This window comes from Papaver somniferum, unplaced genomic scaffold (assembly GCF_003573695.1).
Source record: "Papaver somniferum cultivar HN1 unplaced genomic scaffold, ASM357369v1 unplaced-scaffold_19, whole genome shotgun sequence".
In the NCBI taxonomy this organism is placed as follows: Eukaryota; Viridiplantae; Streptophyta; class Magnoliopsida; order Ranunculales; family Papaveraceae; genus Papaver; species Papaver somniferum.
In genome coordinates, this window is record NW_020628818.1 from 11,409,008 (window position 1) to 11,424,798 (window position 15,791).

Consider the following 15,791-nt stretch of genomic DNA (forward strand, 5'->3'; position numbering starts at 1 on the left):
TCAGTGTATGTGTACATTTCGTTTCAGTGTATGTGTACATTTACTAAGCCTAATATTTGCATGTGTAATCTAATATTTGCATGTGTATCTGTTCTTACCAGGTCAGATGTGCAGCTCATGTTCTTGCCATTGTGACAAAAGATGCAGTAAGACTCTACAATAAATCAATATGTAGGATCAGGTCAGTTATCAAATATGTAACTAGATCTCCTGCTAGGTTGAATAAGTTTAAATATTGTTATGGTTTAGAAAAGATTGAATATAAGCAAGGTTTGATCCTGGATGTGAAAACTCGATGGAATAGCACTTATTTAATGTTAGAAGCTGCTGAAAAGTATGAAAAAGTTTTCAAAAGGTTAGAAAAGCATGATAGGGATTTTAGACAGAAGTACATATTTGAAGAATCTAGGAAAGATGCTTTACCTGATACTGATAATTATGACATGGAAATTGATAATGCTTTTGAGGATTACTCTAGTTCTGAATCTGAGGGGGAAGTTGATGAGGATTCTAATAGAAAAGGGAAGAAAAAGACGAACAATAAGAAGAAAAAGCCTCGTCAACATGCACCATATGAAGAGGATTGGAAATATGCCAGAGGTCTTCTGAAATGCTTGAAGATATTTTTCGATGCTACTGTAAGATTTTCTGCCTCCACACAAGTTACAACTCCTGGTTTCTTATGGGAAGTAGTACTCATCCATGAACAGTTAGTTGAGTTTAGAGATAATGCAACTAATGATCCATTTATTGCTCGTATGGCTGATATTATGTTTAGGAAGTACAATTTTTATTGGGGTGCTTATGAAAAGATGAATTCTGCCTTATTTTTTGCTCAATTGTTGGATCCAAGAGAGAAGGAAAAGGGTTTAGAATTTGCTCTTCAATGTTTATATGAACAAGACCTTGTTAGGGTTAATACAGTTATGAGGCAAGTAAAGAGGGACTTTAAGATTCTCTTTGAAGAATACAAGTCTTTTCATTCAGTTAACGAGGAGGTGGCAAGTTCATCTAGTGGTGTTGTAGTTGACAACTCAGTTAGTGCTCAAAATGTTGATCGATTTGCTACACTTCAGTCGAGAAAGAAAAGGCACAAAAAGAACCAATCGACTGCTGAGGCAACAATAACAGAGTTGGATATGTATTTAATGGAAGTGTTTGATGAGTCTGAATCTGATGGAAACAATACAAGCAAGTCTAGTTTTGATATTCTGGCTTGGTGGCAGGCTAACAGTAGCAGGTATAAGATAATTTCATGTATGGCAAAGGATATATTAGCCATGCCAGTGTCTTCGGTTGCCTCTGAATCCGCTTTTAGCACCGGAAAGAGTGTGCTTAGTCCATGGAGAAGTTCTTTGTCTACAAGAACAGTTGAGGCTTTGCTCTGTTGTCAAAGCTGGTTAAGCAAACCCATTGATCTTGATCTTTTAGCTGATTATGTACCAGATGATAACTCTAAGGATGAGGAAGGTAATATAAACTTTTCTTTGTTTGATTATGATTTATTTGAATCAGTGGTTCACTGATATATATATATAAATTGTTGTTGCAGAGATCTTGGGTGTGGTTCAACTGTCAGAGGTCTTGGATGCTTGATGTTTGGAGTTGCAGGTCTTGGATGCTTGGTGTTTGGAGTCGCAGCAAACTTATAGAAGGGGTCAATTACCAAAGCCGAAATATTGTTTTTTGCTTTGCTTTTTGTTTTTTCTATTTGAAGTTTTAAACAACGTTGTTGAATTTAGAAGTTTAAAGATTTTTGTTAATGTATGAATTCAGGTCTTAAGAGTTAAGACTCTTAAAAGTTAAAGTTTTTAAGCTTAGAACTTTCAAGTATTTTTGTTTTTTTTTTACATAAGTAGATATGCTACGGGTAAAGAACCGGACCCGTCCCGTCCCGTCCCGAGTTAAACAGGTACAGGTCCCGTCCCGTCCCGTACTGCACAGGTACCGGTACAAGGTACAAAGTACAGGTACCGGCCATAAGGAGGTACAGGTACTGAGTTAGACAAAAACCCGTACCGTCCCGTCCCATGTGTAGCCCTACCTAAAACTATAAATTAGACCACTTTTGGGCTAGATCTGAGCAAAAAGAAGAAAGAAGTTATAAAGTTGTTTTTTTTTTCCAGAGAGAAAGGAAAAGGGTGTTGATCCCGAGTCTTTGTTAAAAATCATTTTTGCTTTCATCTTTGGTGGTAATCATCCATCAATTTATACTCCCTCTGTTTTTTAAAAATAGGCTTGTTTGGTTTTCACAAAAATTAAGAAAACTAATTATTGAAGCCGTTTTTCCACGTTTTTTCCTAAGCTATCATTTGGTCCCCACTCATTTGTTATTAGAGAAAGGGAAGAGAGAAGTGGTCCCCTTTTTGTATTAGGAGAGAAAATGGAGAGAGAGAAGTAGTCCCTCTATGGATATATAGTAGTAAAATCATAACATTTGACTTTCCACATATGGAAACAAGCCTATTTTTTTGACATACCCAAAAAAGAAAACCTGCATATTTTTAAAAAATGGAGGGAGTATTCATCAAATATATTTTTGAAATCTGTGGATTTATAATAAACCATTTTAGTTGATCAAGCAAAACTATGAATTAATCAAACAAAAAATAATTAATCAATCAAATTTAAATCGTCGAGTAGATTCGTTCAACGACACCAACAGGTTACAAGGAAAAGTTCATGAACCCGACTAAATTTAACTTAGATTTTATAAGAGAGCATCATAAAAAGCTTAGGACAATTGAGGTCAATGATACGTGATTATGATAATATGAATGCTTAATCACTTCTTTAGTTCACTTTTTCTCTACTTTCTCTTACTTTTTTATATTCATTTGAAGTATCTTTTTCGAAAACTTATAGCTAAGTTCCTTTCATTATTTGATTATTAATCATATCAATTGCTGCTTTATTAGAGAGGAAAAAGTATTATATCAAAGAAACGGATGTGTACCGGAAATCTAAGGGTTGGCATTCAGGTCCACATCCGACCCCCAACAGCAGACCAATTAATCAATTATAGAACTGGTCACTCCATTAAGGTAATTACCTTGCGCACTGCAACTTTCTGCATGAGCCAAGCTGCATAACCCTAAGATAGGCCACGCCTTAAGAAGAGAAGCAAGTAAGACCGGTTCTAGGTATTGGCGAGTTTGTGCCATCTATCCCATACGCTCAAGTGCATAAATTTCCTTGGCTTACAAAGTGTGAACCATTATTTCAGTCACTACTCACCATTGTCATGTATATATAGGCGTTGGAGGACGAACCACCGGGAAGATGACCAAATGGTTCGACACTCATTCCGGTTTTATCCTCCCTGGGGATTAATCAGGTGCTCTTAGAGGTCTAGATATCCCGGCCCGTCAAAAGAAAAGGCATGCGAGGACAGTAGCTCCCTGATAAGAGTCATAAGACTACCAAATGTATTGTACATAGCTCATGTAACTTTCAGGGTTCCCTAATCAGACTCTCAAGTATGCTCCTACTACTGATCACATACACCTTTATCTTGCTTTTGGCCACCACATTTTTCTTTGTCCCTGTATCATAAATCTCACCTCATTTTATGTTTGGTAACATTACTAAGGTCCCCCACCCCCCTATGCTTGTCATTACGATACCTATATATATTCAATTTGTTTAGCTTTTCGGGGATAGGGATTCAAAGGTTTGGACCTGAATAATGTTCTACACTACCAGATATACTATAGCCATTTTGATCATTTAATTCATCCGCCTCTAAAAGTGCTATTGCATTATTCATGCATGTTTCATACCTAAAAAAAGTTGTTTGCTGCTTGCAGGAAAACAGTGCTGTAGGACAATATAACCAAGTCCCGATACAACTTTTGTACTGTTAATTCCTTCATTCCTGCGTGGGTTTTCGTTTTTATCATGTGATGATTGAGTTCACTACGTGACACTGAGACACACACAACTGCTTCATGAAAACTCCTACTATCTGATTTTCTATTATTGGTTGTATTTTATTGACTTAATAATTTCATTTCTTTTTTTTATGTTTGTTGCAGAGTAGATATAAAGAAAAGGAAGTAAAAACATGAGTGCGTGGGTTGAGAATGGCCGTGCAAGTGAGGTTTGTCCCCCTTTTCCGTTCATGCCGTTAGATGTTCCCTCCATCCTGGTCGCTACAAAACATTATCTGTGAGAAAATATATATAGAATAGAATACAACATGTTGCAAATTGTGATAGGATGATTGATCATGGTCTTGCAGTTCGAATGTCTTGTAACTTGCCAGACTTTGACACTTTACTGGAATTCATTGTTCTTGGGACGTGAATCTTTTGGATTTTTGTTTGACTCTGATATGGATGATTTGAAATGTATGCATGAATCTGCAGATATATATGGTTGGGGGAAACACAATCTACGCATATAGGGATAAGATGTAATTTACAAGCCAAGGTCTGATCTGACGCATCCATGATATGACATCAAAAGAAAGTTATTCACATATGGTTACGCGTAAACCATCGGTAGGGACTGTGCTATGATCAACCAACTTGCAGCCTTCCCGAATTCCATTTCCAAACAGCAACAGAGTAAAGCACACCAATCACTATATTTTTTTGTTTAGCTGGACGAGGCACTCAGAAGCCCAAAAGAAACAGAAATTATAACGAAACCTTCCGGTTTATGTAGAAAGCTCGAGTTGCCATTAAATTTCCTCTATAAGAACTGCAAGTAGCTCAGGACTCAGTTTAATACAAACTTTACTACCTCCGTTTAAAAAAATAGGCTGATTTTATGTACAAATTACATATGAAACCAGCTTATTATTTTGAAACGGAAGGTGATACAAATAGAACTATAGATGTATATCATATATCACAGTGATGTCAAGTTTTTGCAAGGCTGCTAATGAGGGGTGCCAATTTGCATGGGATGTTAAGCCCATCACATTTGACAATTGACATCTAGAAAGCACGTTAGTTTTTTCTTCTTTTTGGCACAGTAGAGTATGGGAGACTGCATCATTCAACACCATCCCTTGAGTCCCCAGCTACATTGACCTACAAACCAACTTGCTACCCTTCCCAGTTCCCATCAAAACAAAAGAAAGTTAAGAATATGAAAAACGCATACATTTGTGCAATATTTGATGTTTGTCAATTGTCACGTTCTCAGCCATTTGTGATGTTAAGCCCATCTCTTTGTTCTAATGGGTCTTAATCTTAACTCAATCTGCAAAATCACAACTATCAATAGTTTTTTGTTTTTTTTTTTGGGTGCAACAGAACTATGATTATGATTTGAATACTTTGGTAGAAAATGATCTAAACGGTTTCATTAACGTAGCAAAATTCCAACAAATTGTATACGAATGAATAAAATAAACAAGAAAACAAAAGAGAAAGAGAAGTTGCATGTAATTTCAGCTCTCAAGTATCTACATCACAAGAAGTTCTTTCAAATGATTTAGATGAATGCAAATGAATAACTACAGAAGAACAAGACACCCTTAGATTATAATGAGAAGATTTCCAAATCCCAAGTTTAAACCGAATCCTAGCCTTCAATCTAACATCAATCTCAACTTGACCAGATGATTTCTCAAACTTTAGATCTTTAGCCACTGACCCAAGTAACGAAACAGATTTAGCCATCGGCTTCACTTCAAACTTAGTCACATTGCTACTAGGTTGATAAAATGGCTCAACAACATCAAATGCAATTGTTTGATCATCATAAGAAACAATAACTTCTACGGAATCATAATATAAAGAGACCTTATTATTTGGGTTATACGCCTTTATAAAGAAATCAAATGTGATGTTAAGATGATTATTGTGCAAGTTGAAATCCTTAACCTTGCCATCTTCAATGGTGTAGACTAATCTTCTTGGTCTAACTGCTAACCAACTTATAAGTACTGCAAGACCTAGCAATGCTATCAAGGTTAGTATTGTTATCGCTATACATCGACGTAGTTTGGGTCGTGGTTGCTTGTGCACGTCTGGCACCGTTGTTGGAAGAGTACCGTTGGCAACACCTGTCTGACGAACCATAATGCGTATTTGATTTTTTGATTTCTAGGCTGAGTTAAGCAAACAAATGATTTAGCTTGATGTTTTATATAGTAAAATTAAAAGTTGCAGAATATTTTGGTGTCTTAAATCTTAGTTGGAGAATTTACTTTTATTGTGTGTTTTTGTGCATTTAGTCCTTTGATTCTGATGTCTCCCTTTTCTTTTCTTTTCTTTTTTTTTCTTCTTTTACTTTCCGTTTCTTCCTTGAAACTCAAACTATGTTAGTGTTTAAGATTCTTAGTTTATAGACTATTTACTACTCCCTCTCAAAACGAATTAACAACAAGAACACCTGACATGGCAGATACCCAGACGGGAAGCATTTATTTTGCAAGCGCCGATAAATCAATCATGCATCTTCCAGAGTGTGCTTTGGCATGTGTTTGTCGATAAGTTAACTCCAAACGATCTTAAGATCAGTGAAAGTCTGGTGTGAATTTGTTTTTTTCAAGAATGAAAACGTGATTTTTTGTGACTTTACTCCTGGAAGGAATGAAGTGAAGTTGAAGAAAAATGAAAGAGTTCCACTCCTTTTCTGCCATGTATGACTGTTCCCTTTGTTTACAAGTTATTCCTCATGATTTTGTTCTTTCGGCATAGTGAAGAATAAATCATGTCTCAAGTTTACACCAAAAGAAAGATTAGCCCAACGACGTAAAGATGGGCCCTGCATGTCTGAATGCCAAACCCAAAAAGAAAAAAATATTTGCCACATGTGGGAGGAACCAAACCCCCCCAAAAAAAGAGGAGGAACCAAACCCAAAAAAAAAAAAAAAAACATTTGTCAGATGTGGGATTTGAACCCACGCCCTCTCTCGAAGACCAGAACTTGAGTCTGGCGCCTTAGACCACTCGGCCAACCTGACTTTGTTGTCCGGATGACCCAAAATGTGAATATTACCATTAAGTTTCTGGAAATCCAATTTGTTGTGATATTCTGGTCTAATGCATTAGGCTATTAGCAACCGAGATCCGAGAGAACATATGCCAAGTATGCAATGGATCCCGCGGTGATGCACATTCTCCATACGCTAAATTCGGGCCCGCAAACAAACGTAGCATATCAACTAGCTGTCACTCTTCAGGCAGGGACTTGTGGATCAGGAATGGGGATTTTTACCAAGCTACCTATTTCTTGGTGTAACTAATCAATTTTTTCTTTTCTTTTAATGCTATAGATGGATGATTTTATTAACCACAAATGCTTAAATTATCTGATAATAATTGACTCTCAATAATATTAGGAGGGTTATCTAACCATATCTTTACGACACCAAATTTTCTGCTAAATTTACCTAGTTTATCAGCAACTTTATCACAACTTCTTAGAAAAAAATGACATTTTAAGGGTATTAATGGATGTCCGAAAACTCCGGTATTTGTTTGAATTCGCATTCGAAATATCAAATATTATTCGAAAATAGTTTTCGGATTCGGATATCCGGATTTTTTTATCCTAATGTAACTACTCGGATACGAATTCGGATATGGAAGTATTCGCATCCGAAATATTTGTATCTGAAATTTATGTGTGTGTATATATATATATATATATATATATTTTAAATACATGAAAGTGTATATCGTATCTATTTTACTGTTTTCTTTTATACTTCAACATTTTGCTAAATTTTATTAAAAAAAATATATAATTCTTTTAGTTCTAATTAAACTTTATTATGTAAACATTAATGTTGTGCAAAAATAAAAATATTTTATTATGAGTTTTTCTTATTATTTCGGATCGGATAATTATCCGATATCCGGATAAAAATTCGGATATGAATTCGAAGTGAAAATTATTATATCCGTTCGGATTTCAAATCGAATTCCGATAGTATATGGTACTTTAGGATTCGGATGCGGATAGGGTGATATCCGCATCCGTATGCATCCGTTTACATCCTTATGACACTCCCATCTTTCAATGGATTTTAACCTATCTATGGCATCAATCAAAATAACTTCAATTTCCCACGCTATCACTGGAGCTGCTTTGTTGATATACCCTTCAATTCCTTTACAATCTGTCTCAAATATAATTTGGTTGAGTTGAATCCCTATATAATGTACACCGTGAAAATGCAAGGCATTATGCCTGTTCCGAGTCACTTATTCCTGCATAGCAGTTTGAGAGACTGCCCCATCATTTTCCTACATAGTCATGTAAATTGAGTGCATTGCCTGTTAGTCCAGTATTAGAATCAAAAGATGCATCACAGTTAATTATTAAGAAAGGAAAAGCATGGGGTATCCAGTGCGGTTCAATATCTAAGGCATGTTGAGCTATAGTGCGATCCACATTTTGTTCACTACTGAGATTCTCCATATAGGTAGCAAAACTTAAATATTTCCTAGCTACCCCTTGCGGCTCAGCTTTCTTGTTTTGAAAATGAACATCACACCTTGCATTCCAAATAGTCCATGAAGCCACCATTGCAGTATGTAACCATCTAGTGCTTGATTTTTGTTGTTTATCTTGTTGTACCCAACTTTCAAACATAGCAGCAACAATGTCATGCACTCCTGAAAGAATATTAAACCCCTTGGAATCATTATCCACACTACTCTAGAGAATGGACAGGTGAACAATATATGCATCGAGCTTTCATCATAATGGTTGCAGAGAGGGCATTGTTTATTAGTATATCTGTACACCCTTGAAAGTCTCTCATTTGTGGGCAAGATATCAGTTAAACACTTCCAGAAAAAGTGTTTAATCCTTGGCCAGGTTTGTATGTTCCAGAACTATTTCCAACTGATATCAGTACCTTGTATTGATGGAGAAATCTACAGGTCCCCCAAGTTAAGTTCATGTAATTTATTGTATGGAAATTTTAGAGTAAACGTCTCATTCCTTGTTAGCGTCCAAATTAGTTTATCTTCAGCAGCTCTAGGAATTCTAATACGCAATATCAGGTTAGCAGTTGCTGGATCAAAAAGATGTGGAAAACTAGAAGAATTCCATTGTCTTATATCTTGTGTCATAAGCTCTTGAACCCAAACAAAGTTCTCACTATCTGCTGAACTGTGAAGGATAATGGTCCCACATTGCTAATATCCCCTCAATAAACATTGAATATAATATGGAAGGGACACTTCACTCATTGCCAATTGGTTTTGAGTTGGATGCCCGCAGAATTTAAGATGGTATCAGAGCAGGATATTATGGGTGCATGTTGAGATTATTAGTCCTACATTGTGTGGGTACCTAAGATCTTGCGGTTTATAATCCTTAGGACCACTCCACTCATTGCCAATTGGTTTTGAGTTAGATGCTCATATTCTAACATGGTATCAACCAAGGTTTTTAAAGCGGAGCGTGAAACGTTTTTTATTTTTAGGAAGGGAATCGTATGTTGAAGCGTGAAGCGACGCTTCGTAGTTATGTTTTTTTATATGTATTGAAAATAATTTTCATATAAAGATAGTTAGATACATGTAAATAATAATAATAAAACCCCAAAATAATAACTTCATTAACTGATAGTCAAGTCAAGTGTCACAGCTCACAGACTCATACATGATGTAGCAGTCAATTTTTCACTTTACAAAATATACCTTCTAAGTTAACCTTTGATTATCTCCACAAGTATGCTTCCAATTCGCGTATCTAACTACCCAAAAAGTATTTGTTTTCATGTTAAAGTATCTGAAGCTTAAACAGAAGCATATGCAAAATATATTTGCCGATAAGGCGATAATCTACCTACATGTCAATTTCCCACTACTACTAACCACCAAAATATGTTCATCTAAACAGTCATCAAGCTCCCAAATCACAACCATCATCAGAAATCCATTCAGTATCACTTTCTGCTTGCATTTGAATTTCAATTCTCTCAAAATCTTCCATTTCTTCCATATAGTCTCCGTCTATATCATCCTCTTCAACTTCTTGAATTTCATCTGCATCCACAACTGTTATTTCCTTCCCTTTGCTGCTCCCTTTTCCTTGTGCAAGTTTCATTGTACTTAGGTTCCTCGGTCCTACAACAAAGATGTATCACAGTCAATATACACAAATATTTAATGGCGAAAAATTGCAATATGTCCAGCTTTGTAAAATAGTTGCCAAGATACATTGATGCTATTGATGCTGTCTACGAAAGTCACAAAGTTGTATCGCATAAAGTATATTCTAATGTATAAACCAGATGATATACATTATTACTATGCATTTTCATACCTCTTTTCCGTTTCTTCTTATTTGCCTCGGCTTCAGTAATTTCAAAACACTCATGCACATCCATCCATGTAGGATCTCTTTCTAAAGTAGGATCCTCTTTTTCGGTAATCCATTCATCATCAGACTCCATGTCAGACAAACATATTGGATCATAAGAGTCACCTTCTTCTTGCCTTTTTGTAAACCTTTCATTTAGTCAGAGATTGTACTTGACAAAGACAAGTGCATTAAGTCTTTGTTGCGACAATCGATTCCTTCTCTTTGTATGTACCTGCTCGAATACACTCCAATTTCTCTCGCATCCGGTAGCACTACATGTGGCACTTAGAACACGAACAGCAACCCTTTGGAGTTCTGGAGCTGAATCCCCGTATGAGTTCCACCATAAAGCTTGGATAAAAGAAAATGTAAGTAGTTAAGTATAACACAATTACATGGAAGTACAAACTCAAAAAAATAAGTACTAAAATAAGTACAAAAGTAAGTAGTCAGTAAACAAATACCAGAGTGTTTTTAATCTCTGGTATCCTTGGCCATAGCATGACCAAACATCCCCCTGCATTAGTAAACAACTCTACTTGTTTATCAATATTTATCCTTTCCTTTGCGGATGAGCACATTCTTTCCACGACATCATAAAACCCTTTTTTCATATCAAAATTGGCATGAAAATCAGGAGAATAATGGTATCTACATACATAGAGAGAACCTAAATTAGCAGGTGTCAACAGTACTCTACAGAATCAGTATTGCATAATGTTTCCAAATGAAAACCAATTCATAAAAACAAAAGTTATTTACCTGGGATTAAGAAAATATCCAGCCGCATGAAGAGGTCCATGAAGTTGTGTGTTCCACCTCAATTCAATAATGCCCGTGTAAACAATATACCTACTTCTCACGTTCTTGAAATTGACTGGAATTTGTTCTTTTGCCCTGTCGATAGCCTTATAAATATATCTTTATCATCTCCATCAACAAGTCTCAAGACTTTCACAAGTGGAGTAACACTTTTCAAGCAACTAATAATAGATAGCCAAAAATTAGCATCACCTTATATAATTTCTTGTACCTTCTTTCCACGCTTTTCTTTGGCATGCCTGCTTTTTGTCCAAGCCTCCGAAGTAAACATCTTTCTAAGTGCGGCTTTCAGAACATGAAAGCTTTTCAGATTGAAGTAGTTTGTAGCAAATCGTGTCGACCCTGCCCTAGTAAGATCCCTTCCATTAGTATGTTCTCTCATTAGATTTACAACCAAAGAACGCTTATAGATATAAGTTGACACAAATTTAGCCTTCTCAACAGCATCATGGTGCATAGGAAGATTTCCGAAGTCCTCAAGCATGAGATTGATGCAGTGCGCCGCACACGGAGACCAATATAAGTTTTTCCTCTTCTCCATCAACAATTCACCCGCTTTAACACACGCCAATGCACCGTCAGTAATCACTTGGACAACATTTTCCTCTCCAAGATCAGCAACAATAGCATCAAGCAATTCAAACAACTTTTGTGCATTATGTTGTATGTCAGACGTATCAATAGATTTAAGAAATACTGTGCCGCGTGGACTATTCACCAAAAAGTTTGTAATAGACCTTTGTTTCTTATCTGTCCATCCATCGGACATCAAAGTACAACCAGTTCTCTTCCACTCTTGCTGGTATTCTGCCAAGGTGCCTTGCACAAATTCGACTTTCTTTTTCAAGATTGTGACTCTGATTTCATGCATGGACGGAGGCTTCAACCCTTTTCCAAACTCTCCTATAACATTTACCATTTTCTTAAAATATATGTCGTTCACTGCATTGAATGGCACCGCATTTGCATAAAAAAAGTCACATATAGCTATACAAGCATCATCTCTTCCTGGCTTCTTGTAATAGCTATTAATTGTGTTTGGTGTTTTAGTTCTATCAAAAGCATCTTTCATTAACTTCTCTTAACCCTCTAACTCATCTTCACCATCCAAAGCACCTGATTCTTCACACTTTTCTTTACTGTTTTCAAAATTTTTAAGGTAGGTAATAAAGAATTGTTTTACTTCTGGGGGAACCTTCTTACATGGACCAACATCTTTCCTAGTATGTGCAAGATGATTTTTAATTCTATAAACACCACCGGAAAAGTCTATCCCACAATAATTGCATTTCAAAACATGTCTTCGTTTACCAGGGTCTATTGCCTCACAATGCTCCCAAGCTGGATCTTTTGCTGGTGTATTTGATGTTGAACCACCAAAAGAGATTTTGGATGGCTTGCTCTTTTTAGCCATGCTGCACATAAGTTTCAAATTTGGAAGAAAACAGTAAGACAACATTTAAAATTTCAAATAATTAGGTTAAAATTTTAACAATACAACAAGCCAAATTAAAGAGGTAACGAATCTGATGAGTGATGGCTTACACGAATTCAAGGTTTTGATACTTTAATCCTTTATAATCTACTCCAGTAGCTTGAAATCATTGATTGGATTGATGGGTTCGAATCGTTCGATTATTGACCTTGAATCCTTCGCGCTGTAATAAATTTAAGACGAAAAAAGTTACTAAAAAGACAGTGTTGTTAATTTGTTTATAAACCCTATATGAAATTTGGGGGTTTAGAATCTTTAGATGTCTCCCATGATTAGAACTTAGGAGAGAAGAAGAAGGGAAGGATTGGGGATCTGGATTGAAATAAAATACAGGCTTCTTGACTTTATCGTATCTCTACCTAAAAAAAAAAAGCGTGAACCGTAAGATTTGAAGGGAATCTACGCTTCAGAATTAAAGCGTCCGCTTCATTGGAATTCTGCTTCATAAGAACGCTTTGGAGCGTTTTAGAGGGTGTTAGTCCTCAAGGGAGTTTGGGGAGTTGGGTGTAGTTTGGTTTTTTCCTAATAGTCGTGGGGGAGTTTAAAGGAGTCTCTCGAAATCTATGTTAGTCGTGGGAGAATTTAGAAGAGTCTCCCAAACTCCCTAGAAAACCCTGTTAATCGTGGGGGAGTTTGAAAGAAACTCTCAAATTCCCTGTTAGTCGTTAAAATTAGAATGCTAGGGAGTTGGTGTTTTTGGGGGAGTTCTGGGGAGTTCTAGAGAGTTTATAGTGTATTTTTTCCTCACTTCAAATCTCTCAAAAAAGTAGAGATTTCTGGAGATTCTCTCAAACTCCCCACACTCAAAACACCAAACTCTCTCAAACTCCCCACACTCTCTTACACTCCCTCAAAATCTCCAAGATTCAAAATACATTAAACTCCCCCAAACTCACTCGTGGACTAACCCCCTGTTAGTGAAATTTGGAGCGAAGCGTACGCTTGGAAGCGTGAAGCGTACGCTTTTAAAAATCATGGTATCAACCTTAGGGACTGGTGGAATGTCCATGCCTGTTACCCAAACATCTAACCTGATTTTTTTTTTTGTTTTGAAATTGAACCAATTTTTTTTTGTCTCCCTTTCCTAGCCTCCATTCGACTGTGATGCTTTATAAAATGAATCTGTTTTTGCACTCCATTCCATGCCCATGAGCCGTTAGACTTGATATTTGCATGGAGTAAACTTGTGCCGGGAAAGTATTTAGCCTGGATTGCTTTCACCCGCTGTGCATCTGTATTAGTGCAAACCCTCCATGCTGCCCTGATTAGTAAAGCCTTATTTAGAATCTTCAGGTCTCTAAATCCTTGACCACCAAAATGTTTATGCAAACCCAGCTTTCTCCAGGAAGTAATATATGTCAATTTATTGTCTTCAAAATCCCACTAGAAATATCTCCACACAACCTTTATCTTGTTGATCGTATCCACTGGAACTTGGATACAACTCATTGAGTATTGAGGGATTGTATTTGTGATAGTCTTTATCATCAAAGGCTCACCACATTGCGACATTATCTTACCTTTCCATGCTGATAATCTGTTCTTGACTCTGTCCAACAGATGATAAAAACGTTAGATCTTGTTTCTGCCAATTATAAGGAGTATTACCAAATGCTTCTCATTTGAGTTCATATTTGGGACTTTTAATCTTCTAGTTAAGAGTCTGCAGAAGCGCCGAGGAACATGAACACTGAAATATACACTATATTTAATAAAATTCACCAACTGGACAGAAGCATTTCCGAAGTCTTCAATAATTTTCAGAACATTAGTAACATTGTGACGATCAGCATTTAAGAATAGTAAGAAGTCATCCGCGAAAAAAAATGTGAGATTGATGGTGCACCTGAAACAATTTTGATACCCTCAATTTGGTTCATTTGTTCAACATGATACAACTTCCTGGAGAAAGCTTCCATTACAATGATGAACAAATAGGATGACAAAGGGTTCTAAATGACATTGCTTACGACCATCGCTGCTAGTTTTCTGAAGAGCATAAGTGTTTTACAGAAGCAACGCATATTTGGACATAAAGCATGGGTTAACAATATTCATCTTCACTACTTTAATTAGTTTTAACTAATTATGTAGGAGTGAAATATCGCACATGTTAGTAAGCATGCGAAGTAAAGACTATATAACTTAAACGAGGGAGATCGCACACAACAAGGTTGAGATGACGCACCGAATGATGTCAGCAAAGTCACGAGTAAAGTGTGAAGATCTGTGCGAAGTATAGTCTGTGCGAAAACGAGTGATTGTATATGAGCGAGGGTATCGCATAGAGATTCCGAAAATAAAGGATCTCTTAGCTGTCATCCACTATGTAAGATCTTATATAAAGAGGAGAGGTTATTACTTGTGAGGGGAATTTTTTTAGTGAGTGTTAGATAAGAAATCAGGAGAGAGAAAGTAAATCTAGGAGCAAGTAAGATTGTTGTAATACTTGTATCCATCTTGTAAACCGACTTAAGTCTTGATAAATCAATGGAGAGTTTAATGATGATTACCTAATATTGAATATAGTTATAGTGGAGTGTGGTTGTGAGGAAACTTGCAACTACATTTTTGGCGCTAGAAACAGGAAGGAGCAAAGGATTTATCCTACCTCAAGTTGATTCAAGAAAAAATTCGATAAGGTTTGGTCAAAATCATCAACAAAACTTACCAGATCTACAAAATTTAGGGAAAAAAAAGGAAGTTTCAATTGAAGATTTTCATGTTCAGGAGAAAAAACAAGAGGCAAACCTTTGAAGGAAACAAAGGAATGCGAAGATAAAGATAAGAGGCAGAAGTTGTGGTTTCTGTCACAAACAGAAACTCGCACATATGGTTCAAGGTTGAGCGAACAAGCAATAGGTCACGGGTTCGAATTCGCACACATACATATTTTTCATTTTCTTCTCATCTCCAAGGGCGAATAAAAGAACTAAAGAAAAACATTAAGTGTTTACTTCGCATCGAGGCGCTTGAACAGTTGGTTAAGGCAGCAGCGTGTGCGTTCGTGGTCGCGTGATCGAATCCCAACACACACATATTTTTTCATCTTCGTACAGTTATCTCGTAGAGTAGAGGAGCAGTTGGTCTTTGATTACTTCGCATAGGGTTAGCATGGTTCGCACACTTGGTCTAGTTGTTCGCATGAGAGGGTTCGCACACCTGGTCTTTGATTACTTCGCACAAC

General features: G+C 36.5%; 2 protein-coding genes and 1 non-coding gene across 4 annotated transcripts; all 3 read right to left on the bottom strand.

Moving 5' to 3' along the window:
- Positions 1-5,363: 5,363 nt before the first annotated feature.
- LOC113339095 (uncharacterized protein At1g08160-like) lies at positions 5,364-6,058 on the bottom strand. Its single transcript, XM_026584494.1, has one exon. It carries the CDS (start codon positions 6,036-6,038, stop codon positions 5,412-5,414), a length of 627 nt encoding a protein of 208 aa, XP_026440279.1. The 5' UTR covers positions 6,039-6,058; the 3' UTR covers positions 5,364-5,411.
- A 783-nt stretch (positions 6,059-6,841) lies between these two features.
- Positions 6,842-6,925, bottom strand: TRNAL-CAA. The gene has a single exon. It is a non-coding gene; the product is annotated as a tRNA-Leu (tRNA).
- Positions 6,926-9,502: 2,577 nt separating this feature from the next.
- Positions 9,503-12,907, bottom strand: LOC113338832. Of its 2 annotated transcripts, XM_026584227.1 has the most exons (6): positions 12,655-12,907; positions 11,321-12,524; positions 11,050-11,184; positions 10,752-10,938; positions 10,249-10,638; positions 9,503-10,049 (listed from the first exon to the last, which is right to left on the bottom strand). In XM_026584227.1, the coding sequence occupies exons 2-3, from the start codon at positions 12,179-12,181 to the stop codon at positions 11,140-11,142; spliced, it is 906 nt and encodes a 301-aa protein (XP_026440012.1). In that variant the 5' UTR covers positions 12,182-12,524; positions 12,655-12,907; the 3' UTR covers positions 9,503-10,049; positions 10,249-10,638; positions 10,752-10,938; positions 11,050-11,139. The 2 variants fall into 2 exon arrangements, with proteins under 2 accessions (XP_026440012.1, XP_026440013.1); XM_026584228.1 differs by lacking the exons at positions 9,503-10,049; positions 10,249-10,638; positions 10,752-10,938 and having other exon boundaries at positions 11,302-12,524.
- Positions 12,908-15,791: the final 2,884 nt, after the last annotated feature.

Excerpts from the sequence above, each read along its gene's own strand:
- LOC113339095 (XM_026584494.1), bottom strand. The coding sequence starts at position 6,038 with ATGGTTCGTCAGACAGGTGTTGCCAACGGTACTCTTCCAACAACGGTG.
- LOC113338832 (XM_026584227.1), bottom strand. The coding sequence starts at position 12,181 with ATGAAAGATGCTTTTGATAGAACTAAAACACCAAACACAATTAATAGC. Across the intron at positions 11,185-11,320 it reads AAGAAAAGCGTGGAAAGAAG|GGCAAAAGAACAAATTCCAG; the intron begins GTACAAGAAATT and ends GGCTATCGACAG.